General features: G+C 37.7%; 5 protein-coding genes across 7 annotated transcripts; 3 read left to right on the top strand and 2 right to left on the bottom strand.

Annotated features, from left to right (window-relative positions):
* Positions 1-430: 430 nt before the first annotated feature.
* Positions 431-1412, bottom strand: LOC306862022 (transmembrane protein 223-like). The gene is made up of 2 exons (XM_079404604.1): positions 835-1412; positions 431-755 (listed from the first exon to the last, which is right to left on the bottom strand). Exons 1-2 carry the CDS (start codon positions 1289-1291, stop codon positions 457-459), a joined length of 756 nt encoding a protein of 251 aa, XP_079260730.1. The 5' UTR covers positions 1292-1412; the 3' UTR covers positions 431-456.
* Positions 605-5276, top strand: LOC306862021 (putative transcription factor Ovo-like 1). Of its 2 annotated transcripts, none has more exons than XM_079404603.1 (4): positions 605-730; positions 4075-4292; positions 4399-4636; positions 4742-5263. In XM_079404603.1, the coding sequence occupies exons 1-4, from the start codon at positions 691-693 to the stop codon at positions 5044-5046; spliced, it is 801 nt and encodes a 266-aa protein (XP_079260729.1). In that variant the 5' UTR covers positions 605-690; the 3' UTR covers positions 5047-5263. The 2 variants fall into 2 exon arrangements, with proteins under 2 accessions (XP_079260729.1, XP_079260728.1); XM_079404602.1 differs by lacking the exon at positions 605-730 and adding an exon at positions 2442-2917 and having other exon boundaries at positions 4742-5276.
* A 615-nt stretch (positions 5277-5891) lies between these two features.
* Positions 5892-14467, top strand: LOC306862460 (transmembrane protein 151B-like). Its single transcript, XM_079405269.1, has 2 exons — positions 5892-6507; positions 11143-14467. Exons 1-2 carry the CDS (start codon positions 6448-6450, stop codon positions 12766-12768), a joined length of 1686 nt encoding a protein of 561 aa, XP_079261395.1. The 5' UTR covers positions 5892-6447; the 3' UTR covers positions 12769-14467.
* A 3632-nt stretch (positions 14468-18099) lies between these two features.
* LOC306862448 (transmembrane protein 179B-like) lies at positions 18100-20870 on the bottom strand. Its single transcript, XM_079405257.1, has 5 exons — positions 20712-20870; positions 19845-20041; positions 19570-19707; positions 19192-19270; positions 18100-18863 (listed from the first exon to the last, which is right to left on the bottom strand). The coding sequence occupies exons 1-5, from the start codon at positions 20814-20816 to the stop codon at positions 18708-18710; spliced, it is 675 nt and encodes a 224-aa protein (XP_079261383.1). The 5' UTR covers positions 20817-20870; the 3' UTR covers positions 18100-18707.
* Positions 20871-21559: 689 nt separating this feature from the next.
* On the top strand, positions 21560-26604 carry LOC306862399 (inactive C-alpha-formylglycine-generating enzyme 2-like). Of its 2 annotated transcripts, none has more exons than XM_079405192.1 (9): positions 21560-21770; positions 22570-22714; positions 22814-22928; positions 23093-23137; positions 23362-23512; positions 23622-23677; positions 25384-25468; positions 26026-26167; positions 26355-26604. In XM_079405192.1, the coding sequence occupies exons 1-9, from the start codon at positions 21707-21709 to the stop codon at positions 26443-26445; spliced, it is 894 nt and encodes a 297-aa protein (XP_079261318.1). In that variant the 5' UTR covers positions 21560-21706; the 3' UTR covers positions 26446-26604. The 2 variants fall into 2 exon arrangements, with proteins under 2 accessions (XP_079261318.1, XP_079261319.1); XM_079405193.1 differs by having other exon boundaries at positions 21577-21770; positions 22570-22687.
* Positions 26605-27869: the final 1265 nt, after the last annotated feature.

The raw sequence follows: 27869 nt of genomic DNA, 5'->3' as shown, positions 1-27869 counted from the left end.
GTACAAGCAGAATAATTGACTCAACCCAGTTCTATTGAATTATTAGAAAATAACGCATGCCTGAGGTATAATGGTCATTCTGCCTCGTGTCACGACCACATTACCACCTCGGGTGTGCATTATCTTCTAATAATTCAATAGCCCATTGTCAATTACACCTTACTTGACTGAGTCAGACATCAATGTTGCTGAAAAAAATGTTAAGACAGAACTATAATTTTATCTTAGTCAGACTCGTATGACTAAGCCTATGTGTCATAATTGAGATGACAGAATGAGCTTGTCAGCACAAATCCCAGGTAAAAAGTTTTATTATGAACAGAAAACTTTCACAGTTTATTCCTCTTGTAAATTCAGTGCATGTTTTTCTCCCCAACGCAACATAAACCAAAATGAACAGCAGATGTATGATACATCAACAGAGGAGTGCAGACTCACAAGGGTATGAATGACTAATTAAAAGGGTCTGTAGGCCCCAACAGTAATGTCAAATAATTTAGGATTGTTTAGTGTCCCTTCTTTGTCCAAAAGGAAGTAGAACTTGTACCCTTTGATTTTAAGAGGTATAAATGAAGGTGATTCCTGTCTGTGCGCATGACAGGTCACTTGAGTCAAAGGCACAGTTAGATGGTGAGCTCTGAGAGGTCCCAGCGGTGACTGTGTAGATACTGTGACTTTTCCACCTCCCTTATGAAGAATTACACGACTCACAGAACGACGGCTGAACAAGGTAGCCACACCAACAATTCCTCCACCTACAACAACAGAAAATTATATCTAGAGAGCTATTATACATACAAAATGCTGTCATCACAAATCAAAGTTTAGGCTTACCAATAATTAGGCACCCAAGAGTGAATCCATACCTCCAGGCATCTGAACCGAGGTTCATATCAAAACTGAAAAGCCCTCCTAACTCAGTTCTGACCTTTTGAGGTTCACCACTATTTTGTCTTGTGTCTCGAAGACTTGTGAAAGCAAAGTGAGCCAGATATGCCCAGAATAGAAATTGGCCGCCACAAAATATGGCTAAAAGTCTGAAGAAACGCGTCCGGTCGTGCTCGAAGAGAATCACGTCCTTTGCGACGGCTGTAGAGGTAAAGGTATAGACATTCCTGACTGAATTAACGCGCACACAGCGTAGTGGATTCAAGATGCTTGTTATATCATTGACTTTAACGGAATGGGTCGCTGTAGACACGGCTCTCGAAGACTGAATGCCTGTCAGTCGATAAGCTGAAATAAATGTTCGACAGGACCTTAGACCGAACAATAAGCACTGACCAGCCATGACTTAATAAAACGATTAATTTTCCGTAATTCTTTGAAATACTAACATTTCATACATGACACGTAGTTGTATATTTTGACACTATAATATTATCTAACATGCTAAGCGATTTGAACGGGAACAGGACTACGCCATGTTTGTGCTCTTTCAAACAACGGAAGCCTCATTTGTCCATTTGGTCCAGCTCGTTTCTCCGTTTTTCTAAAAGAGATCTTCCAACAACACTTGCGTTGTAAACGTTTTCCAAAACTTTTTTTTTTAATCGTTTATTGTTATTTATAAATAAAAAATTGAGAATTGTAAATATCTGGACAAGCTTTACATTTTCAAAAGTTTATACAATAGACCTATTTTTTATTACGTTTATAATATAATAAAATGTGTATGCAATTTATTTCTTACAAAATGTTAGCCAAAACAAAGCGCCCCCCCCCCCCCCCTCATATAATAATAGCCTAGCTGTTACTTAGCTATAAATGTTCAATATTTCAAAAAATTTTAATATTAGCCTACATTTTGCTGAAAAGCCTTTAATGGGTGGTTTAATACAAGGCTGTGACATGCTATTTTATTTTATTTTTGTACAGGAAGGTATATGCATGTACTGAAAGTGGCTTTTAAACCTAGGCTACATATTCACTAGTAAAAAGAGTGACACGGTGTCCCCTACATCTGCTTTCTACATGTATAAAATAAACCTTGTCTAAAAGTAGGCTACCTATATTCCCTTTTATCCACTGATGTGGCATCAACAAAGTGCATGGACACATTGTGTCTGATCACTGTATTCATTTTCACAGTGTAGATACTTTAGAAACAAGCGTTTGTGTTTTCATTGTGTGTGTGTGTGTGTGTTTGTGGGAGGGCCTCTTATCAGATTTTTGAGACATTAAAATGCTGCAAACTAATTTGCATACAAAGGTTTGATATGAACTAAACGCATATGGTTACAAAGTAAACTGTATAGCATATGTAGCAACGTAAGAGTCAGTTCCTTAATCCTCTTATTAATAGATTTTTTTTTTTAAATCCACATTTCAATGACAAACGTTGTCTTAAAACTTTAGTAGATTAATTTATGCGACAGGACACGCCTGCCCCCCTGCTGATAGCCTACTGTTACAGCAATACACCCTAACAACACACACCCGCCTCCAGACGGACAACATAGGCTACATAAACAAAGGAGCAGATCCACACCCTACAGAAAACCTGAAGACATGCATAAAAAGTTTATAAATGGACTAACATTACATTATAGTGTGCTAAAACTAACACGAACATGTTAACATTTAAAAAAACATTTGCCTTTCTCATTAAGGTTACATTAACATGACTTTTGGGAACCGGTTTTACCTGTACCTGCTGCGCCGTTATATTTCTGCGCATGCGCAACCTCACCTGGCGGCTTCCTTGTTATAAGGAAAGCGATAGTTGAATAGTGGATAACTGTAGAACTGTAGGTTGCGAGAGGATCCGCTAAAAACATATCTAGGAACAAAAATCATTCGCTAGCGTTTTCGAACATGCCTCGCGCATTTCTGGTGAAAAAAGTGAACATCGCGGCTGAAAAAAGAAGCTGGAGTGAGATTCCGGATTCCGCGCGAGGGGACGTTTACATACCTGGTGAGTCTCTCGTTCATGTTCGCGTGTCACTGGGTGCATAGGGACAGAATTGAATACTTACTGCGTAATTACTTTGTTACAATTAATTGTAGGCCTACATTGACGATGGTTGTTGTTGGAAATAAATCACTTGACAAACGCAGACTAAGAAAACTACTTTCTCGTTATATAAAATGATATGATGATGTGTTCTGAGCCAAATTGTTTTATAAGGTTAGGCTATTTTATTTTAGATTTTAAAATGTTTATAAATAACTTGATATTGTGGTGACTTGTGATGAGGTATTGATTTCTTGCATAAAATCGTTCTAAAGACTTATTATTCTTTCATTAAATAATAATAATTAAAAAAGAACTTAATGCATGGAATTAAATGAGGACTTTAAAAAAGCGTAGGCTACCTGAACTCAGTGACTAGTCAAAATCTGTTGCTCTCTCTGCTTAAAAACTTAAAAACACATTCCCAAACACATTTGTGATCAATCTTCATTACAAGATTTCAAAAGCCACTTTTAATTTCTTGTTTCTGTGATCTCTGACTGTATGATCTGTTTCATGCCATGGATTTCATGTTTATCATTGTTTTGTTTTTCTGTTTGCTGTCATGTTTATCTGTCCTGTCAGGACCACTATTGTCAAGATGATTGACAATTAGCATATAGTTTGGATTGGCGGTATGGTTCTGGGCAAGAACTCCCTGCGCATCCATGCAGCCTAGCTTGGATGAGAGCAGGGAGAGCAGCAATAACCCTCCAGGGTAAACAGAACAGAACCAACAATGTATTGCAAGTTTGTTAAAGTTCACTAATTTTATGTACACATTTTTGAATTTATCTGATTCAAAAGAGAATCAGAAGGCTGGATTCTAACTGACAGGAGGAGTTGGGGATGGAGGAGGGTAATTAGCTATTGAGCAATGTGAAAACTGCTGATAATACTGACAAACTTATATATGGATGCATAGATAGGTGTCGTATTCATATGGGGATCAGCTGAGAGTCAGCTGATGCGAGCTTGACTAACGTGACCTGCCAGAACTAACGCTACGCTTGATTTCTGTTATTGTAAAGTGACCTTGAGTTTGCAGAGAGGCACTTTATAAATTATTATTATAATTATTATTATTAAAAATCTTTTGTTCTTGCTGCTCCCTCTAGAGTCCATTTTTCCACCATACGTGCATGAAGTCTCGGAGGGCAGCATTGCAGAGTACTCCTGCTTCACAGCTGCACAAAAAAACAACAAATTTCTACAGGTTCAGTCACGTGTGTTGTCTGCACAGCTGCCATCTTCTGCTGCACAGAGTCAGCCTGATCACAATCCAGAATGCCACATGAGGACCCAAAAAGTGCCTTACTTGCGCTCAAAGATAAAGGTGAGCCGACAGTTCTTTTGGTTTAAATTAAAACACACATTTTGTAATGATTTTGTGTGTGTGTGTTTCTCAAGAACATATCTCTCCATTCTTTTCCCATTTTCAGATAACTACAGGTAATATGCCATCTCCGGTCATCCCAGATAATGCAAACAAATTAGCAGATATTCCACCCGCTGCATTAGTGTTGTCCTGCCAGGTGTGCCAGAAGACATTCACTACAGCACGTATGCTGAAACGCCATGTGAAGTGCCATAGTGAAACAAAAAAGTACTCTTGTGAGCACTGTGGAAAAGGATTTAATGATGCTTTTGACTTGAAGAGGCATGTACGCACTCATACGGGTAAGTTTGCATTTAAATTAGAATAAAAGAAGTATATTTACATGCTTAAATATGCAAGTTTGTATATTTTCATCTCTAACTTTCCTTTCAACTCACAATATACAGGTGTGAGACCCTATAAATGCACTTTGTGTGTTAAAGCCTTCACTCAACGCTGCTCCTTAGAATCTCACCTGAGGAAGATCCATGCCGTTACTCAACAATATGCCTACAAAGAGCGTAGGGACAAACTATATGTGTGTGAGGAGTGTGGCTTGACTGCACAGACACGGAACGGTCTGCAAAATCATCTTCAAGCTCAACATTCACAGAGACTCATAACGACAAAAAGCAACCATAAACTGAGCGGTTACACATCTGAAGGTAACACATCACCGTGTTCACCTGAAACCCCCCACATAAAGTGCTGAAGAAAAAAATAGAGGACCTAGTTATTGATGAATTATGATTCATCATTTTGTTCCACTCTACATGCACTTTTGTAAATCAGTAATTCTAGGCAGAATGACTGCTTATCCCTTATGGAATTATTGGAATTAGGAAAATAATTGTAATGTATTGTATCGAATGACAAATTATGCTGAAGCGTAAGTCATTGTACACACAAAAATAAAATTCTGATATGTTTTTGTTTGTTTTGAACATATTCTCTTGTGAAAGTGAAGTAGCCTACACTTAAAGCTTACTTAAAACAATACTTATTAAGTATATTTTAAACTGCATATTTTTGGAGACTTATGGCCTAATTGCACGTTATTGTATTGTAATTTAAATGTATAGGCCTCTTAAATTCAAATAGTTGTACTTAAGAGAGCTTTTTTGTCTGCACATATAGGACTTACGTACATCTTCTATTAAAATTTTAAAATTCTATTAAAATGTATTTAAATATATTTGTAATTATAACGTTACAATTTAGTAGATACATTTAAAATAGTCCATTACTTTAATAACAGTAGGCCCTATAGGCCTACACTTAAATACTTTACATGCATAAATCAAAATAAGTGTAGCCTACTGCTGCACGGTCTGTATTGCGCCACTGGTTGATTTGTCTTTAGTTAATAGCCTACTGCAGCTTTAAACATGTAGATAGGCCTATATGTAAAAACAATGTATTACTATTAAATAAGCTAAGCTAAACGAAAACTAAACCACTAATAGGACCTAAATTTAAAACCGTAGGCTTGCACGCGCTGTCAGCGGGCGGGTATGAACTGACCAATTAGGATTTGAAGGCGCGTTTAAGAATGACGTCAGAGTGAAGTCCGCAAGGAGACCGTTCAGGTGAAAGTAGGTTGAGGTGGAAAATACGTGATGCTCGGGAAGGAGAGTCTGAGCATTCCGTCATTTCATCCTTTCGAGTTGTCGTTAAATTAAAACGTAGAGAATATAATAAAAAGATTAATCTCGCCGCCCGCCACTGATTACGACACACGGTGTCGGGCAGCCTTCGACAGAGCGAGGCGCGGAGATGATGCGCGCGCTGCTGTCCAGCCATCGCTCCGTCTCGAGCTTGCGATGCTTTTGTGACACAGACTGAGGGGAAACCAAGCGCAACAGTTACCCGCTATTCTAGAATCCAGAAGAATCGCTACCGGGATTAGGTGATGTGATAACCTCTGTAAGACACGAAAGGGAACGGACACATCTTTTGGGGATGCTATAGTGAACGTCGTCGCCACCATAGAAACGTGGTGGCACTCGCCGCTGATGGGGTGAAATAGGTTACGGAGAGGTCCTGACGGTGGACCGCAGCGCTATTTTTCATTCTGGACGGTGTGTGCCGTGATAATACATGTTAGTGAAAAATGCAAGGGGTGACGGTGACGGGAGAAGCGCCCACGTTGAATGGGGGCGGAAGGGAGGAGGTAAGGCGTGAAATGTTGGTAAATAAAACCATGAGTTTCTTCTTGATGTATTGCATTTGTCTTCTGAATATGTAGAAGGTGAAATGCGATGAAAAGAAAATATCGTAGACATTTGCTTTTTTATGCATATTATAGCCTACGTTTTATATTTCATAGATATTTTGCTACACAGGTCTGTTGCATGCATTATGAAATCATTAATACAAAGACAACATCAGAAATAATACATCATTTTTAGTTCTCTTGCCTGTAGGCAACAATGTGCAAGAATGAAAGGAAATTCATCAAAAGGTTTTATTTATAGTGCAAGTGGGTGATTGCTATTCGTTTTTACTGATGTCTGAATAAAATATATTTAAATAAAATTTTTATTACACTACACATTATCACACCATGTGGCAATCTAATACAATTGGAACCTAAATTCCTTTATTTTCACTTAAATTGTAATTAGATGTTAAATATTAAGGATGGCCATATAGGCCTATACACAAATACAAAACAAAGCAAAATAAAAACCTAAACATAGATGAGCTGTATCTACTATCAATGACCAATGATGCTTCTAGTTAGCAAACTCATTCAAGCAATTAATCATTACATGCAAATAATTTATGACTCTTACTACTAATGCTTTTTTTTGTTTATTCAGTCACCTTCATATTTACCTATTTTATTGCCATCAAAAATGCAGTTGCAAAGTAAAGAAAATTGGTACAGCAGAGAGTTAATCACGTTAAGAAAATACTTTGAAATACTCCCTTATGTGAAATCATGTTATGCATTAACACTGCATTGCTTAATGCATTAAAAACGTTGTTAGGATATGTTTTGAGACTTACCAGTATTTGCTTAAAACATTTGACTTTGTTTAATCTGGATTGGAATTGCCTGTTATTAAAGGGAGGGGCCTGTAACCATATGCTGTGTCACCATAGGAACGATGAAAGCTAGTAGATGAAAATGCACCCCCATTATTTCCCTGTTTCTCTATTTTGCCGGATCTGTGATAGAAAGAATGATATTGTGCATCTAATACAGAGAGGATTGGCTAAATATGTTCCTATAGCTTTGTGCCTTCTGTTTGTTATAAAAAAAGACACTTTCAGAGAAACCAATCTGCAAATGGCTTACTAATATGAAGTTTAATTCAAGAAAATATTTTAAAATACAAAAACTTCATCACCTTAAATATGTGCATTGAAAACTAGGCTTTCTTTGCGCTCAGATTTTCTCACTTTGACTTTTCCCATCTGGCTTACAACATTTATCTTAGGTAACTGGAGGTCAGGTCTCAGTGGGGCGTTCATTATTTTCTGGATGGTTATTCATCCAGTGTGAAGTTCATTAAAGAAAATGCAATAATTAACACACACTTTTCTGACTTTAAATGCATTCTATATGACAGTGCAAGCATTCTCTCTATTCTTTCTCTCACTCACACCCTCAGTTGCTGAGTTTACCCCCCATATACAGTTACAGACCGATCGATAGGCTGAGAGACAGTGGGGGATGGGAAGTTTTTGTAATCATTATTGAGTTTTCATAATGTTTGTGCTACATTGTCACTTACAAACGTATCAATACTTCTAGCTGCAGCTATTTCTGTTTAGTGACAGCTCTCAATTTACAATGTCTGTCGTTCAGCTGTTCTCTGCTTTGTACAGGGCAATGATTCTTTATGCTTCGTTCATGTTGCTTTGTGGATAAACGCATCTCAGTGAGCACTCGCCTGGTCAAATAGATATAGATGTATATGCTGACACGGCAATTAAGACTTTAAGAGGGCACTCAGACCTTCCTGTTTTAATTTATGAGTATGCCTTTCTCCTCTGCTATTTACCCTTGTTAGTATATCCACACGCCTCTAACACATAACTAGTCTCTCTTGTGTACTAGCTATGCACTGATTAATGTGATCTGTAGCCCAACCACTGATGCATTGCACTCTCAATATCATTTGTTCAGACTGAATATTTCATGAGCCCAGTGTCCTTCATCTCAAAGTATTACACTCACAAATAGAAATGAAAGGAAAGCCTCTAGCAGAGATGGGAATCGTAAATAATTTCCTCTTAATGATTCCAGTTCATTAATGATTCTGTGTCAGTTTCCACTGCCAAATGAAGAGATAAGGACAATAAAAATATTGTAACTTTAATTCTTTACAATATTTTAGAGCTGGCTTAAATAAAATCTAATAATTGGCCTTAACATATTTAACAACAATAGGCTAATGAACAAACAATAAAATACGATTGCATGTTTCATTTATTTATCATTTCAACAATCATTCAGCAGCTATACAGTCATTTAAGTCTCACAGTAGTTGTAATAAGCTGCAGGTTGTTAATCGGTAAAAATAATTGCGTTTTTTCTTTTGGCAGTTGACCTTTCGCAAAGACCCCCCTCCCCCCTTGTTACTATGTCTGACAAACCGTGCCAGTGACAGATTTTGTACCTTTTTTCCTGAGAGTATGGGGTGTGAGCAGATCATACAAAAATTTATATATTAATAATGTATGATTTTTACCTGAATATGAACAGGACTGTTTCTCAGTTCCCAACTTAGGTTTTATGCACAACCAGCAAGTAAACTGAGCGAAAACAAACAGACACTTGCTTTTACTGTCTTATGCCCTTTCCCAAGAGGGTAAATAATGCATTGACTCATACGCACTTGCAGGAAAATACTTACACTTGGGCTTGATTTTATTATTTTACCTATCCACCGATGCCTCTCATGTAAAAAGCATTCAAATTCACATGATCATATGACTGCAGACATTCTCAGGGCATCTAAATAATTTAACCTATTATAGTGGCTCTGAAATAGCAAACTTCATCCACTATTTATACATCACTGCCATTTTGTTCTATGCAAGTGTCCTAATCATAGCCTCCAGTATTGAATCTCACTGAATATCATTCACATCTCTTAGGACACATTTTCTTATGGTACCAACACTAGCTTCTCACCCTCCCACAACTGCACGTCTCTGAGATGCTTTGCAGTGAAAGCATCTAGTGAATAAATAATTCATTTGTGATAAGGTTGCATATTTTATTGAAATTTGAAGGAGTAATGATACTTTGTAATCCAAAATTTACAGACATACAAACCTAAATGTGTGTATAAATGGGAATATTATTTTTATATAATATTTTGTATTATCATGTTTCATGGCTCAAGTCGACAGTATTAAAAACATGCGTATATCAGCTTGTGCACATGGTATAGCTCATTGCAGGCCCTAATGGATTCTATCTCTCCCATCCCAGTTTGCTCTCTTGTCCTTGTAAAAGGAACAATTAAACTCCTGCCAAGAGGAGCGCAGCCTCCATGCCACGCTTGGGCTGCAGCCTGCTTTTAGTGCTGCAGTTTCTCACAGCAAGGGCATTGCTCGTACTATTAGCTGATTTATGTGTGTATTAGAGAGTGTGTATGTCACGTTTTTAAAAAAGAGACAGCAGGGGAAAAGGACAAAGAAAGGATGAAAAAAATTAAATATTGCAGACCAACCATAGAAAACCTAATCTTTTTGTGCCATACCTTTCAGAGAAACTGTATGGTTTGTTTTTTCTTCCTTCTGCTAGTTTGGAACCAGTTCATCTTTGCCCATATGGCCACAATACCGAAAGCCGCCACTGGGGTCAGACTAGGCAGTAGAGATCCATATGCATTTAGTTGAGATGATGCACTCAACGATGTCTAAAAGCATCTAGACTTCCCCTTCACAGTCATACAGAGCGTTTTAAAAGGAGACATGGTTTGGGTTACAAGCAGCCAGGAAATGTATTCAGCCCTCAGGAGAATGGTCTATTACCAAGTTCTCTCCGCTGCATGTCTGCTGAATGGAAATAGCAGGCTGTGCTTCACTCAGCTGTGCATGTTGTAATACAAATGAAATATACTAGTTCCCTGAATCATCTAAAACACGGGTTCAACATAGAGTTCGGGGACCCCCAGGAGGCCGCAAAGGACTCCTAGGGGGTCTGTAGAAAAAAATATTATAGAAAATAAAGTATTAAAGGGCATCTATTATGCTCCTTTTTACAAGATGTAATATAAGTCTCAGGGGTGCCCAGAACTTGTAAAATGTGATGTCACATTTTATGGATTCTGCAAACGACTTATTCTGAGACACTACTTATGGGGATTAAAAAAAAGGAGTAGGTGGATTTTTATCATTAAAAGGTGTAAAAGAGAATGTAAAACATAGAGAATTTTACATAATAGGTGCCCTTTAAATTCATTACAAATGTAAAAGTAATGCATTAGGAATTCCGCTTTCTCAAGACTGCTGTGAAATCATGAGTTTAATAGGTACATATATATTTTCATAATTTCTTTTTGTTCTTGTACAATGTTGTATGTTGTGTGCATTTCTGCCAGAACTAATTTTTACATTTTCTTTCTTTCTTCCTTTCTTTCCCTCCTGTTCTCCCCCAACCATGCTGCCCTCTGCTTTCCTTTGGCTTTGGCATCAACTCACTCCCATTCTGTCCAATAACCTCCAAATCATCTGTTATTGAACCCTGCCCCGTTTAATTTCTATTCCATCTGCACTACCCTCTGTCCCCTGGTCTTCTTATATTTCCATCCACATCCGGTCTCCCACTTCCCACCTATAGCAGCGTCCCCTCAAGCAGTCCCTGAGTGGCTCACTGTGCAGAGAGTCCCACTGGAAGTGCCTGCTGCTCACCTTGCTCATGTACGGCTGCTTTGGCACGCTAGGCTGGTGCTCCCTATACAGGATCACCGTAATTACTTTTGATGACCAAGCCTACTTCTACAAAGGCAATGCCCGACTCTACCACGACAGCCCGTGTTCCAACGGCTACGTCTATATACCTGTAGCCTTCCTGGCCATGCTGTACGTCGTCTACTTGGTGGAGTGCTGGCACTGCTACTCTAAAACAGCTAACCTTGCTAAGGTGGAAATCAGTAAGGTGTATGACAGGATACAGCGGTTGCAACAAGCCACACCCTGCATCTGGTGGAAGGCCATCAGCTACCATTACGTACGTCGTACCAGACAGGTGACGCGCTACCGAAACGGAGACGCCTATACGACTACACAGGTGTACCATGAACGGGTCAACACGCACGCAGCGAGCTCCGAGTTTGATTATTCATGTCTCGGTGTCAAAGACGTTTCAAAAGAGCTGCAGGGCCTGTTGGAACATCCTGTCACTCGCTTGCGCTTCACCAAGTGCTTCAGCTTCGCCAGCGCCCGTGCCGAGACCGCCTACCTCACGCAGCGAGCACGCTTCTTCGGGGACAATGAGGGCCTGGACGACTATATGGAAGCGCGGGAGGGCATGCACCTTAAAAACGTTGACTTCCGGGAACACATGCTGGCCTTCCCCGACCCATCGCGACCGCCCTGGTACACCAGACGCTGGGTGTATTGGCTGGCCTCGGCTTTCCTGCTATCATGGCCTCTTCGTGTGATTGCCGAGTACCGTACTGCATATGTCCACTACCATGTCGAGAAACTGTTTGGAGAAAATGAGGATGCAAATGACAATGATAATACGGAGGCGGGAAATTACTGTACGGGCTTTGAGCATGGCACTGGGGGTCCCACTCTGCGCGTCATATCGCGGGTCAACACAGTGGATATGACCGAACTTGAATGGCACATTCGCTGTAACCAGCAGATGGTGCCTAGTTACTCTGAGGCCTTGCTTATGGATTTGGATATGAATACAAACACACCGTTATCAGTTGCAATGGCTACACGTATGCGACGCAATTCTAGCTACTTCCTTCAGAGCTGCCCCAGGTGCCGACGCTCAACAAGCAGCTCTTCGCTCCCTTCCTGGTTTAGAGGGAACATGGCTGCGGGGACAAACTCATTCCCCATTAGACCTGGTGGTAGACTTTCTCTTAGTCGTAGCGGTTTCTCGCTTGGCCGGTTGCATACCGCAAGAAGTCGCCATCCCTGCCTGTTTCACTCGAGAAGCCTTGGAGGTGGAATGGGCGGCCGTGTGGAAGAGGGTGGTGGGGGTTTCCTTGGTCTTGGGTTTAGAGTGCCAGATGAGGAGAGGAGGGGTGTATTAGAGAATGAGGGGCTAGAAGACGATGACGTAGAGGAAACAGGCCAGGAACAAGTGGAGGAGAGAGAGAACGGAGAGGCCAGGGAGGATGAGAGAGACAGGCCACCCACTTATCAAGATGCTCTTTACTTCCCGGTGTTAATCATTCACGGGGAAGAGAGCTGTCATGGGGGGCATGGCATTGACACGGGTTAAAAGAACCAATATGTAAAGAATGATTGAAGTGGCTTTTGAAAAGTAAAGGCAGATTGACATCTGGGTGCAGATGGGAGACAGGGAGACCGAGACATCGAGGAAGAGAGGGGAATTTTGACCAGAAACAGGATAGAAAAGTTGAAGAGACTGATTTGTGTCTCTGTGTAAGACTGAAAAACAATTTGTTCATGAATGTGTAGAATGTTGTAGGGGATTGAAATGAAAATGATATACATTGGTGTCATGTCATATCCAAGTCGACTCACTTGATACGGACTGACCCTAAATATATATATGTAGTACATACCTAGTAGAAAATACTGATAGGCATGGAACATCAGTGTCCTATATCGATCTTAATGTCCTATTATTGAAATCTCTGGCATATCATGTCCATAACAAACTAAAAGATCAGCGTGTCCTCCTTTTGACCATGGGAATAATGTACTATACATGAAAAGCTTGGCGTCTGCAACCTGCTTTTAACATTGCAAAGCAGTTTTTGCAACTCCACATTAACGTGAAAAAGCCCATGCTGGTGTAGTTTTGTAAATCCATGCGTCGGCAACATACAAGTAGTTTACGGAAAAAGGGACTGAGATGTGAACTGCATTTACTGAAGTTCTAAATAGAGATTAGAAAGGTAGAGCTGATACAAAAAAACAAATGGTCCTCAGGGGGAAAAGTTTAAAGAAATTGAAAAGAAAAAAAAAATACTAGACCTAATAAAAAGGGATGGTAAAAGATAAATGAGTGAATGTAGGCTGGTGAATTGTAATCCGTCACTGTTTGACACTGTGCTTTAATCCACCGTCCTGGCTAATGACTTCTTTTAATCTCCTGTTTTTTTAATTGCCTGGTAGAAGCACAGTGCTTATGACTTGTCTTATCTCTGCCTTAGAGGTTTCTTATGTCAGCCTCATGTCTACTGCAGCCAATTGAAAGTAGATCTGTTAAGCAGCAACTCAATGCATTCCTTTTTATTCTCCTGTATACATTCGTTTTTCTATCATGGTGGGGAGTTTCCATCGACTTCTGTTGTTTTTATACTGAGCTGATGATATTTTCTATCCCCTGCCCTTAAACCTAACCCTCACAGAAATGTTTCTGCATTCTTTTTCCATCACTACATCATTTAGTGTGTTTATAAAACCATTGTCCTTGATTTGTTGGGACATCCATCCATCCATTTGTAGGCCTCTACATTCCTTCCTTCCAAGACTGTTAGAATGTTTAAAAACTTATTGGATTAAGCTTGTTTCAGTTTAATACAACTATTGTTAATAGATAAAATAGATAACACAATACAAAGTAGTGCAACAGTCCACTGTCCCATGTAGTCACATCGGTGGTATACACTTAGAGGAGCACACAAGCATAAAAATATAAGTGTAGGTCAGTACAAGCACAATGTGTCACCTACTTTACGAAACAGTGCAGGGATTGAGTTAAATTAAGCTGTCCTTGGAAACACTGAAGAAACGAATGTATAAACACAGCCTTGCACATGGAGAGGATATTAATAATAAAAAAGGTTAAGTCCAAAGCACACACTAAGAGCATACCTGTATTGTTTGCAGGATTTCTACTTATCAAATTATTTCTAATACTTTAACAAGCACTAGCATATCTGTCAGCGATGAGGAATTGATTACAGTGGCCATGACCATGATTCTCTTGTTAATAAAGTCAAACCATTAACCTTCTGTATTATTATTATTCATAAAAAAATCTTATTTACCTAAAATGCAGGTATCATCACAACAAGCAGTAGGCTATATGCAATATTAACTAACATAGTACAGTGTTAGATGTTTTATAGAGTTTTGATCGAACCTGAAAGTCATAGATGCTTCATTTGACTTTGAATGACCCTTTAGTATTAATTAATAATGCTGTGAAATTCTGGATTTCGTCTCAGCAATTCTAGGCTAATGACCAGAGTTGTTTTTAGGGTTGGATCAATGCAGACTTGGCAAACATCTCCTCTCTTGTTGGAGATGTGCTCAACAGTGTTTCATGAACAGTGAATATTCTATGATTACATAACTGAATGCATAATAATTTTGCAATTCCCAACAATGAGCTTTGAATTTCTTGGGATTTTCACTATGGGCAACGACGATGGGTAACCAAATCTCACCACGTGCTTCAGTATACAGGGTCAAATCACGTGTTTGATCAATGGCTCCACCTAGTGGTGGTTTTCACAATGAACCCACGGGACGTTTGAAGTGTTATTATGAGCAAAATTACAAAATGGTGTAAAACCGAATATAGGTCTAAATGAAATTATAATTGATTTATTTTTTAACGTACTTCTTAACTGCATGGAATGTCAGGACTCTTACAGGGCATTACCTTTCAACCAAGGCATGTCGTCCTCCCCTCCTCTCCTCTCCTCTCTTCTCCTCTCCTCTCCCTCCCTCTTTAAAATCAGCGTTTGAAGGACAGGGCAGCAGTTATTTCATTGCCGCTGACAAATAAAAGAGGAAGTGAGAGAGAGCCAAAGGAGAGTGACTGTGCTGCATAAAAGGGCACAAACCAGACCTGGTAAGTCAAACATCGAAACCATGCATTCAACAAATATTAAAACACTGTCAGAGTAGAATGAAAATACTTGGAATACCTATTCCAAGACAATGAAATCTTGTTACTAATAATGCATTTCCATTATTTAAAGCTATAGCTTTTCAAATACAGTGGTTGCATCGTTTAATTTATTTCATTGTTGAATATGTCCTTATATAAGTTAAGAGAAGTGAAGTAACAGTGGCGCTGAGATAAGCTTTTCACTAAGCAGCTTGTTACCTCCCTTGAGCCTGATGATTCAAACTAGTGCTGCCATCAGAGATTTAGGTCACAGAGAACAGAGCATGTTGCCCTAGTGACAATGATGAGAACCACCTTTTCAAATAGACCCATTTCCTTAAATAATGTGGACTGCATTTAAATATATCTAATAATAGTTTTAAAAAGAACCACTTTTTTAAGTAACTATGCCACACTTTTTATTCCAGGAGTATTTCTCAGTGTAGGTACATACTGTAAATCTTTTATAAATAGGTTATGGGTGTGTGTTTGTGGGCCACTTTATTAGGTAACTGCCCAACTATCACAAATATCTAATCAGCCAGTCTCTTAGCTGAAACTCGATGCATTTAGACATTTAGAACTGCTGATCTACTGGGACTTTCACACAGAAATATCTCTAGGATTTACAGAGAATGTTCCAATAAATATAAAATATCCAATAAGCGGCAAAAATGCTTTGTTGATGCCAGAGGAGAATGGCCAGACTGGGTTCATAGAAAGGCAACATGGTAGGGTCAGAATTTGGTGTAAACAATATGAAAGCATGGATCCATGATTGAGGCTACTACTGGTGGTTTAACCCCTTAAACCAGTTGAGCATTCTTTAAAAGTGTGTCCAACTTGTGATAGCTCCTTGCAGGAAGATAACACCCCATGTCAGAAAGCTCAAATCATCTCAAACTGGTTTCTTGAATGAGTTCTATTATTAAATTACCTTCACAGTTACCAGATCTCAAGCCAACAGAGCACTTTTGGGATGTGGTGGAACATGAGATTCACATTTGTGACCCTGGACCACAAAACCTGTCATAAGGATACATTTTTTATATATATATTTGGCTAAGATACGACTATTTGAATATCTGGAATCAGAAGATTAAAAAAAAAAAAAAAAAAAAAATCTGATTATTCAGAAAATCGCCTTTAAAGTTGTTAAAATGAAGTCCTTAGCAATGCATATTACTAATCAAAAATTAAGTTTTGATATATTTACTGTAGGAAATGTACAAAATATCTTCATAGAACATGATCTTTACTTAATACCTTAATGATTTTTGCCATTAAAGAAAAATCTATAATTTTGACCCATACAATGCATTCTTGGTCATTGCTACAAATATACCCGTGCTACTTATGACTGGTTTTGTGGTCCAGGGTCACATTTAGATGTGCAGCTGAACAATCTGCAATATCTGCATGATGCTATCATGCCAATATGGACCAAAATCTCTGAGAAACATTTCTAGCACTTTGTTGAATCTATACCACAAATAAATAAGGCAGATCAAAAGTCAAACCTGGTACCTAACAAAGTGGTCTACAGTCAACATGTTCAATGTACTGCATTTTCTTCTTGAAATATATATTGAATTGGAAAATGATCAATCAATCAATCAAATTAATAATAAAATAAAAAACAGTTCATTGAACATGTTGACATCTTGTGATGTGTGACACATAGTTGTCTCAACAGAGCCCACCTTTATTAAACAGTAAAGCATTTATAAAACACAAATGAATGAAATTTACAACATGACAACTTGCCCCAACCTGACATTCATATTAAATACCTAGTTCAAACTTTCAGCTTCAAATATATAGTTGTTGTATTGTGTTTAACTGTTTACCCAACAGCCATAACAAAAACATATTCACAAAAATGTTATTTATATGAATAACTCACAAAATAGTCAATTCACAAAAATGTTATTATTATTATTTTAAAAAGTTTTTGAAATGGGTGTTTCTATCGAGAAAACAAACGTGTATACCTCCAAATTTAATTACTAAAATATAGCGATATAGGCTTTCAGTATTAATATTATAATTTTCTTTTTGGTTGAAATTTTTTTCTTCCTCCACTGTCCAACTGGACTTGGTGTGGAGCAGCTGTGAAGTGAAGAACAACAGGATGTCGAAGGACCAGCAGGACTCAGTGGTGAGCCACGCGGAAGGCTTGCTCTCATTGGCCGCTCAGCTGCACGCGCAGTGTCAGGAGGAGAGCGCGCAGATGGCCGCTCTCACCGAGCAGCTGAGAGAGGAGAGCCAGAGGCTCCTCAGCCAAAGCGATGTGCTTCAACAGGACATGGCTGAGGTGTGCAAAGCACTGGAAGCTCTCATGGACACTAAGGTGGCGTTTGAAGCCAAAGAGAGGCAGGCTCGCAAACTAAGTAAGCAGCTCTAAAACAATGGAGGAAGCAACTTGTCCAGCCACATAAATTCCTGAAATTGATATTGATATTGAGAGTAAAAAATAGTGGTCTGCTAATTCACAGTTTTAAACGTGATGTGGAATTTCTTTTTTAAATTAAAATCTAATCCTGAGAAAACAACAATCACTCAACCAATAGTGTGAGTTTGGGGCGGGGTGATCTGTTTGCTCAACCAATGGCTGATGGAGGGAGTGTTTGGTTAACCTTTTTGAAACCCACCATGATTTCTGTCTAAATGTTAACTTTGTACCAACAGTTATTGGCACAGTTTTCATTTAATACTCTGAACAATCCACAGCATACATGTGTGAAGAATTAATATTTTTAATATATTAATATTAGCACACAAGCACAAAAGTTCACTATTTTGAATAACAGAAACATAAAAATAGATACAAAATACAGCTCCCCTTCACAACTTTGCATTTAGCTCTTATTTTAGGATATTAAGAAAGGTACTGTTACTTCTGAAAGAGTCAGTAATATATCGTATTTACATCACCAATATACTGTAATTAAGAAGATTCTAATACATAATTATTTCAACTCAAATTCAAATGGTATGTTAGAAGAACCCTCCTCTTTGTTTTGGGGTCCTGATTACTTTATTTTGCAATAATGGTTGTTTGACTGTATATTAGAATGTATGATTCATATTTTTCTTATATCAGTCATGTCCAAAGACATGGTCTTCGACGTCTCTGGACATATAAAGTATTTAAACTTTGTGTATATAATTATAGCTATCAGACATCAAAGAACTGTTTTTGTGTATAACTAAATAAAAATTAAAATGTTACAACAAACATATTATTAGGTATTATGTAACTGCTTGTGGTCCCATCTAAGTGTATATACTTGCTAAACTCTACATGATATGTCGTAAGCTCAAGCAATAGTGGCCTTGGTGATTTATCTCTGGCGGGACGGGCGATGGAGGAAGGGCTCTGTCTCAGCACGGCTCCACTCATCATCACGCCAAACCTTCAACCTTGAGCTCTGGCGCCTCTGTATGACCACCACGGCCGTTATTAACACCCAGAAGAAGAAGCTTACCCACATAGATCTCTGCAGAAGAGAGCATAAACAGGGTGAGAGCTCAATTAAAAACAAGAGATTTATTTCTACTGTATTTATTAATACAAATAAAACTCTAAGAAGCACTAAACATGTATACTGACACCTATTGGTGTGGAGGAAGCATCTTTTGAAAGCTTTAAGTTTCAGAGGCCATTGAAGAAACATTACCAATTATCAGATTATTTTGAAAAAAAAAGTGTTTGTTAATGTGGGTTAGCAAGATAAGGTTATTTTTGATGGGTCATGTGTTCTCAACATAGCAGCCACTGCGAGAGGGTAATGACCTTATGAAGAATAACCAACCCAAAGCACTAACCTCAGTACTGTACAATCCTGTGTAGAACTGGTTTCCAGTGTATGGATGGGCCCAAGTTTTATTCTCTGCATCTTCACAACTAAAGCAAAAACATTGATTGTTTTGTGACTGAGGTGCAAATAAGCATAAACGCATTGAAATATATACTGTGTATATATATATATACATATATATATATTTTTTAATCACATCACCATTTCTCTTTAAGGCTCCTACTTTAATTTTGTAAGCACGGCAGCTGGAAACTATGAGACACTCTGTTGATTCTGTAACCTCTCATTTTCTATACTTCTGTAGGGTACAGTATATGGTTCTTTAAATGTGCACCAAAATCACAGATGCAGAATGCCATATACAAGAGAAAGCAGATGAAATCACCTGATAATGGAGGGAGTGTTGTGAAGGACAGAGAAACACAGGCTGTCCCGACCGATCTTGAGAATACATCCTGATACCAAGAGAAAAAACAGAAGAAGACCACAGACTCCAAGAGATGTGTTGAGAGAAACAGTTCCCCTGCATATACATGATGCAAGATAAAAACAAAATTGTTAATGTGACTGTTAAGTCCCATGGCATGAATAAAAGAAAGTGGAATGTGAAACATCTAAAGGAAATATGGAAAATGTCAACAGAAAAGTCAATACATTCACCTTCTCACATCCTCATCTACACAGCTGGCATAGATCCAGTAAAGAATAAGGGAAAAGCAGTATATAGACATGCACACAGCGATGGCTGACACGAAATAGCATACGGAAGGAGAACTAGAGCCTTCTACAGTCAGCGCCTGGCCAGATGCATTATAATGAACACTTCCATAGAGGATGCACCGTCCATCAAAGTGGCCCTAAAAAAGACAATAAACAAAAGTCATCCATATTTTCATATGATAAATATAAGGAGATACAACAGCAAAGGATATCTAGGGGTCATTTTCTTACTCTTTTGCAAACTATGTGGAAGATTTGTATTTGTCTGTGACACGCACAGATAGAAGGAAAGTGCTGTGCTAAGAGCATTTGTCCCTGTATCATATGACTCTAATGAGCCATAATATGGTGCGAGAGGCTGGCTGATCACATGCTGATTAAATTTTAAAGCTCTGGAGGGTCTGACCTGGGATCAGCAACATAATATATTCTATATTTTATTGCACGTATGAATAACAACAAATGTTTCAAATCACTGGAAATTATTAGTTCATCTTCCCCAAAAAAGTAAGAAAATAATCTGACCGTTTCAATAAACATTCTAACATGCTGTGTGATCACACACGGTTACATGGTGTATAACAAAATAATGTCTCAAATGTCCCATAAATATGCATGCAAACTTTTGCCATGATCATCTTGATACTTCAAACTCTGAACTAAGTTCAGAGACAAAGATATAGCGTATAACTTTACTCTAGAGACATGATTATGCTTTTAGTTTTCTTAATAATAAACCATTTTATACTTTCAGTGCTCACAAAATAGCAATGATCAGACATCGTGGAGATGATTAATTAGTGTTACCTGAGTGAGTGTCATCCATGCGGCAGCTATCACCCCACAAATGAAACAACCAGCGTAAAGGACAAGCTCCAAAACTAGCAGCCATGGTAGTCCCATCATGAGCATGCTCTCACAGTCAAGCAGCCGACTACCTCATTCATGTGCTCTGCGAACAGCTCTAAAGCATGTCCTGTCCTCACAACAATGTTGCTTTTCAGAATAATTTTTGACAATTGGCCCAGAGAGTTTCACAGCATTGCTATTAGGTGTAATAAAAGAATGCATTCAGGTCAAGGCAAGTAAACATTTCAGACAGCCTATGCAGTACAGCTATACATAATCATTTATTGAAAAACCACTTTTTTCTAAATATCAGATATATAAATATCTGCTTATTACAGATCAGTTGTTGATATGATAGGAAAGCATAAAACGGATATAAAGATATGATCTCAAACACTGTCAACAGTTGTACCATAAAAAAAGATATACATACAGCTTTAAATATTACAAAAACAAAACACTATTTTATTTATTTTTTCTTAAACTCAGGTCCTAAAGCATGAAAGTGAATACTCTGCATCTCCATGTCTGTGACCATTCATCATTAAACTAATGATAGTAATGGAAAATTAGTAAAAAATAAAGTTACTTACTAATAGCATAGTAGCCTACTTCTTTTCCATGCAAGTCAAGGGGGAGTCTCTGGTTACCCACATTCTTCAAAATACCCTCTTTTGTGTTCAGCAGAAGAAAGAAATTCATCCAGGTTTGGAACAGCTTGAGGTGAGTAAATGGTGACAGAATGTTTATTTTTTGGGTGAAATGTGCTGTTAATTCGTCTTCCAAACCAATAGATGGCGATAAACACTCGTCACCGAGCTTCATCGACGCGTAGAGGGACATTGACACAGCTCTCTTGTTTTTAGATGAAGTTGAATGTGCTTATTGTATTTATAATTTGACGAATCACACTCTGAGTCTGGACCCGTCCACCACGTCTTTTTATATTTAACATGATGATCTCTTGGGAAACCTTATACCTCGTATTATTGTGCATCATGTCTTCTTGTGCAGCAGGTAGGAAGTCACAAAAAAAAATCTGTATTCTATTTCTTTATTTTAAAAACATAATATTTACATAATTTCCGCCAGTATGTCATAGTTACTAAAGTTACTGTTGCTAAGTCCTATAACTTGGCATTACCTACCACTGTCATGCCCCTGTCAAAATATAAATAGGCGGGTCTATGGCATTTTATGTAACGTTAACGTTATTCCAAATAAACAAAAAACAACAACTTGATACTAAATAAAGTATTCTGTCCACAAAAGATATTTACCTTGGTTTTTCTTTACTTTCTTCATACATCATCTCCAGTTCTCTACCGACACTGTTGTTGTTGTCTCTGGTAACTTAAACAAATACAAACATTTGAACAAACTTTACAAAATATTGGAAAACTTGTTGATTGTGATGACGCCACAGCTTCGGTTGTGTAAAATATTTTTATTGAAAATAATCTCCATTCCATATCTTTTAAATTGTTTGTTTATTTTATTCAAGCATCTAAAAAAATTAATCATATTTTTCTGATTGGATATCTGTGTCCGTTAAAAGTGTAAATCAATAAAATGATACATATAAGGCATGTAGGTAGCAAATATTAATAAATGCATGGTAAAACGATTTCCAATATGGTTTGTAAGAAAACTATTACAATCTGTTAGAGTAGTTTTAATACAATTAAACTCTTAAAGGTTGAATAAACTCAAATGTGGCATTTTAGTGAAAACTGTGGAAATTTTAACAAGGCCCTGAAACCACCATTTGCTCCAAGTAGATACTTTTAAGGTAAATAACCATTTGTTTTGGCAGTTGATGAGATGGTGTTTATTCCTGGTGGAAAAATGATGATGGGAACCAGTGCTGCTGATGGGAGAGATGGGGAATATCCAACACGAGCTGTGACTCTCCAGACATTTAAGATAGACAAGTATCCTGTCACTAACTTTGACTTTAGGTACTTGCCAATGTAGAGATTGGCTCAAAATCTACTTTGTGCTCCTACTGCTCGTATATCTTCTTACTGGCCTGATACAGCTGCTTCTGTTCATTCCAGGGAATTTGTCAGACAGCAGAAATATAAAACAGAAGCTGAAAAGTTCGGTTGGAGTTTTGTGTTCGAGGATTTTGTGTCTAATGAACTGAAAAGTAAAGTCACTCAGAAAATTGAGGTATGAACCCAAAGTTGAAGCATAAACAAACAAAATCTACCAGTCAATTTGGTCCTAAATGTGTCTGGTTTTCAGACACATTAATCTAAAATCACTGTCATTTATACTAGATTTTCACTTAAACCCTTTGTTCTCTTGAAAATGACCCACTTCTTCTCTCCTAGTCGGCTCCTTGGTGGTTACCAGTCGAGAAAGTGTTCTGGAGACAGGTTAACACTTTATGCATGGTTAATTCTAGAAGTGTATAAATGACTTTAATCAGTGGTCAACCAGTAATGTTTATATAAAGAAAATTTTATATATATATATATATATATATATATATATATATATATATATATATATATATATATATATATATATATATATATATATATATATATATATATATATATATGAGAATGTCTGGGGTCTCTGGTTTTGATGTGTGCAGCCAGCAGGACCAGGTTCTGGTATCAAGGACAGACTGGAATCCCCTGTGGTGCAGGTCAGCTGGAATGATGCCCAAACCTACTGTCAGTGGAAGAAGAAAAGGCTGCCAACTGAGGAAGAGTGGGAAATGGCTGCACGTGGAGGTTTAGAAGGCAAGCCAAAAAAGCCTTATGCCTCCCAGCACTTAAAAACTGCTGTCTTACTCTTTTCATGCAGTATTGTCCAACTGTTTTACTTACATTTTACATTTTTGTATTTTAGGCAGGACCTACCCATGGGGCAACAAGTTCTTGTTGAACCGGACTAACTTGTGGCAGGTCAGTTGAGGTACAAACCCGATTCCAAAAAAGTTGGGACACTGTACAAATTACGAATAAAAAAGGAATGCAATAATTTACAAATCTCATAAACTTATATTTTATTCACAATGGAATATAGATAACACATAAAATGTTGAAAGTGAGACATTTTGCCAAATATTGGCTCATTTTGGATATCATGAGAGCTACACATTCCAAAAAAATTGGGACAGGTAGCAATAAGAGGCCGGAAAAGTTAAATGTACATATAAGGAACAACTGGAGGACCAATTTGCAACTTATTAGGTCAATTGGCAACATGATTGGGTATAAAAAGAGCCTCTCAGAGTGGCAGTGTCTCTCAGAAGTCAAGATGGCAAGAGGATCACCAATTCCCCCAATGCTGCGGCGAAAAATAGTGGAGCAATATCAGAAAGGAGTTTCTCAGAGAAAAATTGCAAAGAGTTTGAAGTTATCATCATCTACAGTGCATAATATCATCCAAAGATTCAGAGAATCTGGAACAATCTATGTGCGTAAGGTTCAAGGCCGGAAAACCATACTGGTTGCCCGTGATCTTCGGGCCCTTAGACGGCACTGCATCACATACAGGAATGCTACTGTAATGGAAATCACAACATGGGCTCAGGAATACTTCCAGAAAACATTTTTGGTGAACACAATCCACCGTGCCATTCGCCTTTGCCGGCTAAAACTCTATAGGTCAAAAAAGAAGCCATATCTAAACATGATCCAGAAGCGCAGGCGTTTTCTCTGGGCCAAGGCTTATTTAAAATGGACTGTGGCAAAGTGGAAAACTGTTCTGTGGTCAGACAAATCAAAATTTGAAGTTCCTTTTGGAAAATTGGGACGCCATGTCATCCGGACTAAAGAGGACAAGGACAACCCAAGTTGTTGTCAGCGCTCAGTTCAGAAGCCTGCATCTCTGATGGTATGGGGTTGCATGAGTGCGTGTGGCATGGGCAGCTTACACATCTGGAAAGGCACCATTAATGCTGAAAGGTATATCTAAGTTCTAGAACAACATATGCTCCCATCCAGACGTTGTCTCTTTCAGGGAAGACCTTGCATTTTCCAACATGACAATGCCAGACCACATACTGCATCAATTACAACATCATGGCTGCGTAGAAGGAGGATCCGGGTACTGAAATGGCCAGCCTGCAGTCCAGATCTTTCACCCATAGAAAACATTTGGCGCATCATAAAGAGGAAGATGCAACAAAGAAGACCTAAGACAGTTGAGCAACTAGAAGCCTGTATTAGACAAGAATGGGACAACATTCCTATTCCTAAACTTGAGCAACTTGTCTCCTCAGTCCCCAGACGTCTGCAGACTGTTATAAAAATAAGAGGGGATGCCACGCAGTGGTAAACATGGCCTTGTCCCAACTTTTTTGAGATGTGTTGATGCCATGAAATTTAAAATAAACTTATTTTTCCCTTAAAATTATAAATTTTCTCAGTTTAAACATTTGATATGTCATCTATGTTGTATTCTGAATAAAATATTGAAATTTGAAATTTCCACATCATTGCATTGTGTTTTTATTCACAATTTGTACAGTGTCCCAACTTTTTTGGAATCGGGTTTGTACATTCTCGTCCATAGCAGGTGGGAAAATGTGTATTTTTTCCTTTAAGACAGTTATAAAGTTGTTTAGTTGTTGATAATTGTTGAAGTCTCTGTTCTTTGTACAAAGGGCTCATTTCCAGATAGGGACGCCGCAGAAGATGGTTATCATGGTGTAGCTCCTGTAACCGCCTATCCTCCACAGAATAACTATGGTAATGTAGTATATATAGTATGGCATCACACATTGCACTGATGGTGTGAATTCAACAACAGAATTCATAGACGGAGACAAAGCTTCCAAGAAAATCTCCATTCAAAAGTTTGGGGTTGATAAGATTTTTTAACATGTTTTTAAATCGCTTATGCTCACCAAGGCTGCATTTATTTGATCAAAAGTACAGTACAATAGTGACAATTTTAAATAAATATTTTCTGTTTAAAAATACTTTTATTTTAAAATGCAGTTTACAGTATTTTCGTGATGTCATTACTCAAGTCTTTAGTGTCACATGATCCTTCAGAAATCATTCTAATATATTGATTTGCTGCTGAAGAAACATTATTATTAAAGTTGAAAAGAGTTGCTTAATAGTGTTGTGGAAATTGTGATACATTTGTTCTTGATTCTTTTGATGAATAGAAAGCATTTATTTGAAAATAAAAATAATTTATTTTAAAGAAAATCTTACCAACCCTAAACTTTTGAATGGCAGTGTAACTCTTTCACTATTGTTCTGAATTTAGAGAATAATATCCCACCTTGTTCCAGGACTATATGACATGCTGGGTAATGTCTGGGAGTGGACCTCCTCACGATTTCCTGATGCTCAGACCATGTACGTCCTGCGCGGAGCATCCTGGATCGACACAGCCGATGGCTCGGCCAATCACAGAGCTCGTGTCACCACTAGGTCAGTCATGCTCCATCCTGCTACATTCATGTTATTCAAAGTCAACTTTTATTAGGCTTTTATTATTCATTATACAATTGCTTCTTGTAACCGTTCCAGGCAGCTGACCCCAAATGTGTCTAGATTGTCCAAAACAGTTTATAAGAATATGATAAATAAAAACTTGTTTTTATGTTCTCACATGCAGGATGGGAAACACACCAGATTCGGCCTCTGATAACCTGGGCTTCCGCTGTGCTATGAGCTCAAATGCAAAACAGAAAAGAACTGAGCTTTAAGAGCCAAATGTTAAAAGACTAGTTGGTGCCAGTTGATGGTGCATTATTGGAGGGATACTACATTTCTCCTGTGGAGACACAAATTTCTGGAATTCAGTGTTATATCTGATTGTTTGATTTTTACACAAAATTCTGTGAAATAAAAATCGTAACAACCTATCTTATAGTTTTCTTCTTTTTTTTTTTTTTACCCTGTCTTTATGGTCATTAAAATCATTTAGATCTAAAATTTAACCCTTGTGCGACCTTATGGACATTTTTGTCCATTTCAGTTTTGTTTTTTGTTCTAAGTGTGCCTGTGTTAATGCCAACTGCATACATTTTGGCTCAGGTGTTTATTTTAATTGGAATTTTAATATTTCACCCTCATTTCCTTCGAAAAATCAAATTTACCCTCCGTACAAAAAATACTCACACTCAGGACCTTAAGGACAAAAATGTCCCCATTGAAACCCATTAAAACTACTATTTTTAATCGCAGTGCCGTTTAACTGTAAAATTATGCAATTTTTTGTTAATAGGCTTTCATTGTGTTGGCAAGGCTTCAAAATTGAATGTTTTACTATTTTTTTTACCAGATGGTGGCATTTTTTTCAGGTTTGGTCTATAAAGGGTCTATAAAGCAAATACTTGCTTTTATTCCTGTTTTCTGCTTCTGCGTATTATAGAGCCAATTGGATAAATAATGCAGCTATAATTGTGTGGGTGTGTTGGTATGGATGTCAGAGTGTGGTTTGCATGTGTTAAAAAAAAATGTGTGTGTTCTTGTAAAAATTGAGAGAGAAAAACTCTACTGCAAATCACAAATCCAAGCAATGTGTGCAGCAGCAGAGTTTTGCTGCATCTAATGAGGAAAATTTGGTACAGTGCCCAAACAAAATTTTACAGAAAGCTCATTTTTTGAGATATAAACCTCAAATTTGGAACACAACTTGTTTAGATTTATGGCTTTGATTTTCTAGTAGGCTTAGAGTTCAACATGTTTCATATATAAAATAACATAAAATATTGTTCATAAATAATTTTCATAAACTTAAACCTGTATAACTTTTTTTTGTTTCACTTGTTTTACTTCAACAATAATCTGCCATGTGTCTTCTTTAAAATGAGACCACACTTAAGTCTCTGCTTCCAATTTTTATGACCGACATGGACATTTTTGGACTATATATGCACTATGGACCTAAGTGTAACTTTTTTTTTATTGATGCACAAGGGTTAAGTAATATCATATATTTAAAATAAAATAATTTTTTTTTTATTGTATTAAATAATACCACACATTAAATAGTTCAGGTCTCAATTGTACATTTTTAACAATATTATTTCCTTTTGGCTGTGGAAATAATCTGTCATAGCAGTAGAGGTGTATTTTTGGACCGTTATCAACATGTTCTTGAGGTAAATTGTGGTATCTGGGATTA

The sequence above is a fragment of the Barbus barbus genome (assembly GCF_936440315.1).
Source record: "Barbus barbus genome assembly, chromosome: 43".
Classification (NCBI taxonomy): Eukaryota; Metazoa; Chordata; class Actinopteri; order Cypriniformes; family Cyprinidae; genus Barbus; species Barbus barbus.
The sequence above is the reverse complement of the archived record's forward strand: the minus strand, read 5'-3'. Positions and strand labels throughout refer to the sequence as shown.

What these genes read in the sequence shown, in the direction of transcription:
- LOC306862022 (XM_079404604.1), bottom strand. Translation starts at nt 1,291, where the DNA reads ATGGCTGGTCAGTGCTTATTGTTCGGTCTAAGGTCCTGTCGAACATTT. An exon ending in TCTTGGGTGCCTAATTATTG is followed by an intron (nt 756 to 834) that starts GTAAGCCTAAAC and finishes CTGTTGTTGTAG; the next exon opens with GTGGAGGAATTGTTGGTGTG.
- LOC306862021 (XM_079404602.1), top strand. Translation starts at nt 2,818, where the DNA reads ATGCCTCGCGCATTTCTGGTGAAAAAAGTGAACATCGCGGCTGAAAAA. An exon ending in ACTTGCGCTCAAAGATAAAG is followed by an intron (nt 4,293 to 4,398) that starts GTGAGCCGACAG and finishes TCCCATTTTCAG; the next exon opens with ATAACTACAGGTAATATGCC. An exon ending in GCATGTACGCACTCATACGG is followed by an intron (nt 4,637 to 4,741) that starts GTAAGTTTGCAT and finishes CACAATATACAG; the next exon opens with GTGTGAGACCCTATAAATGC.
- LOC306862460 (XM_079405269.1), top strand. Translation starts at nt 6,448, where the DNA reads ATGCAAGGGGTGACGGTGACGGGAGAAGCGCCCACGTTGAATGGGGGC. An exon ending in ATGGGGGCGGAAGGGAGGAG is followed by an intron (nt 6,508 to 11,142) that starts GTAAGGCGTGAA and finishes TCCCACCTATAG; the next exon opens with CAGCGTCCCCTCAAGCAGTC.
- LOC306862448 (XM_079405257.1), bottom strand. Translation starts at nt 20,816, where the DNA reads ATGCTCATGATGGGACTACCATGGCTGCTAGTTTTGGAGCTTGTCCTT. An exon ending in CATGGATGACACTCACTCAG is followed by an intron (nt 20,042 to 20,711) that starts GTAACACTAATT and finishes TGTCTTTTTTAG; the next exon opens with GGCCACTTTGATGGACGGTG. An exon ending in AACACTCCCTCCATTATCAG is followed by an intron (nt 19,271 to 19,569) that starts GTGATTTCATCT and finishes TTTTTGCTTTAG; the next exon opens with TTGTGAAGATGCAGAGAATA.
- LOC306862399 (XM_079405192.1), top strand. Translation starts at nt 21,707, where the DNA reads ATGATGATCTCTTGGGAAACCTTATACCTCGTATTATTGTGCATCATG. An exon ending in TGCACGTGGAGGTTTAGAAG is followed by an intron (nt 23,513 to 23,621) that starts GCAAGCCAAAAA and finishes TTTGTATTTTAG; the next exon opens with GCAGGACCTACCCATGGGGC. An exon ending in AGAGCTCGTGTCACCACTAG is followed by an intron (nt 26,168 to 26,354) that starts GTCAGTCATGCT and finishes TCTCACATGCAG; the next exon opens with GATGGGAAACACACCAGATT.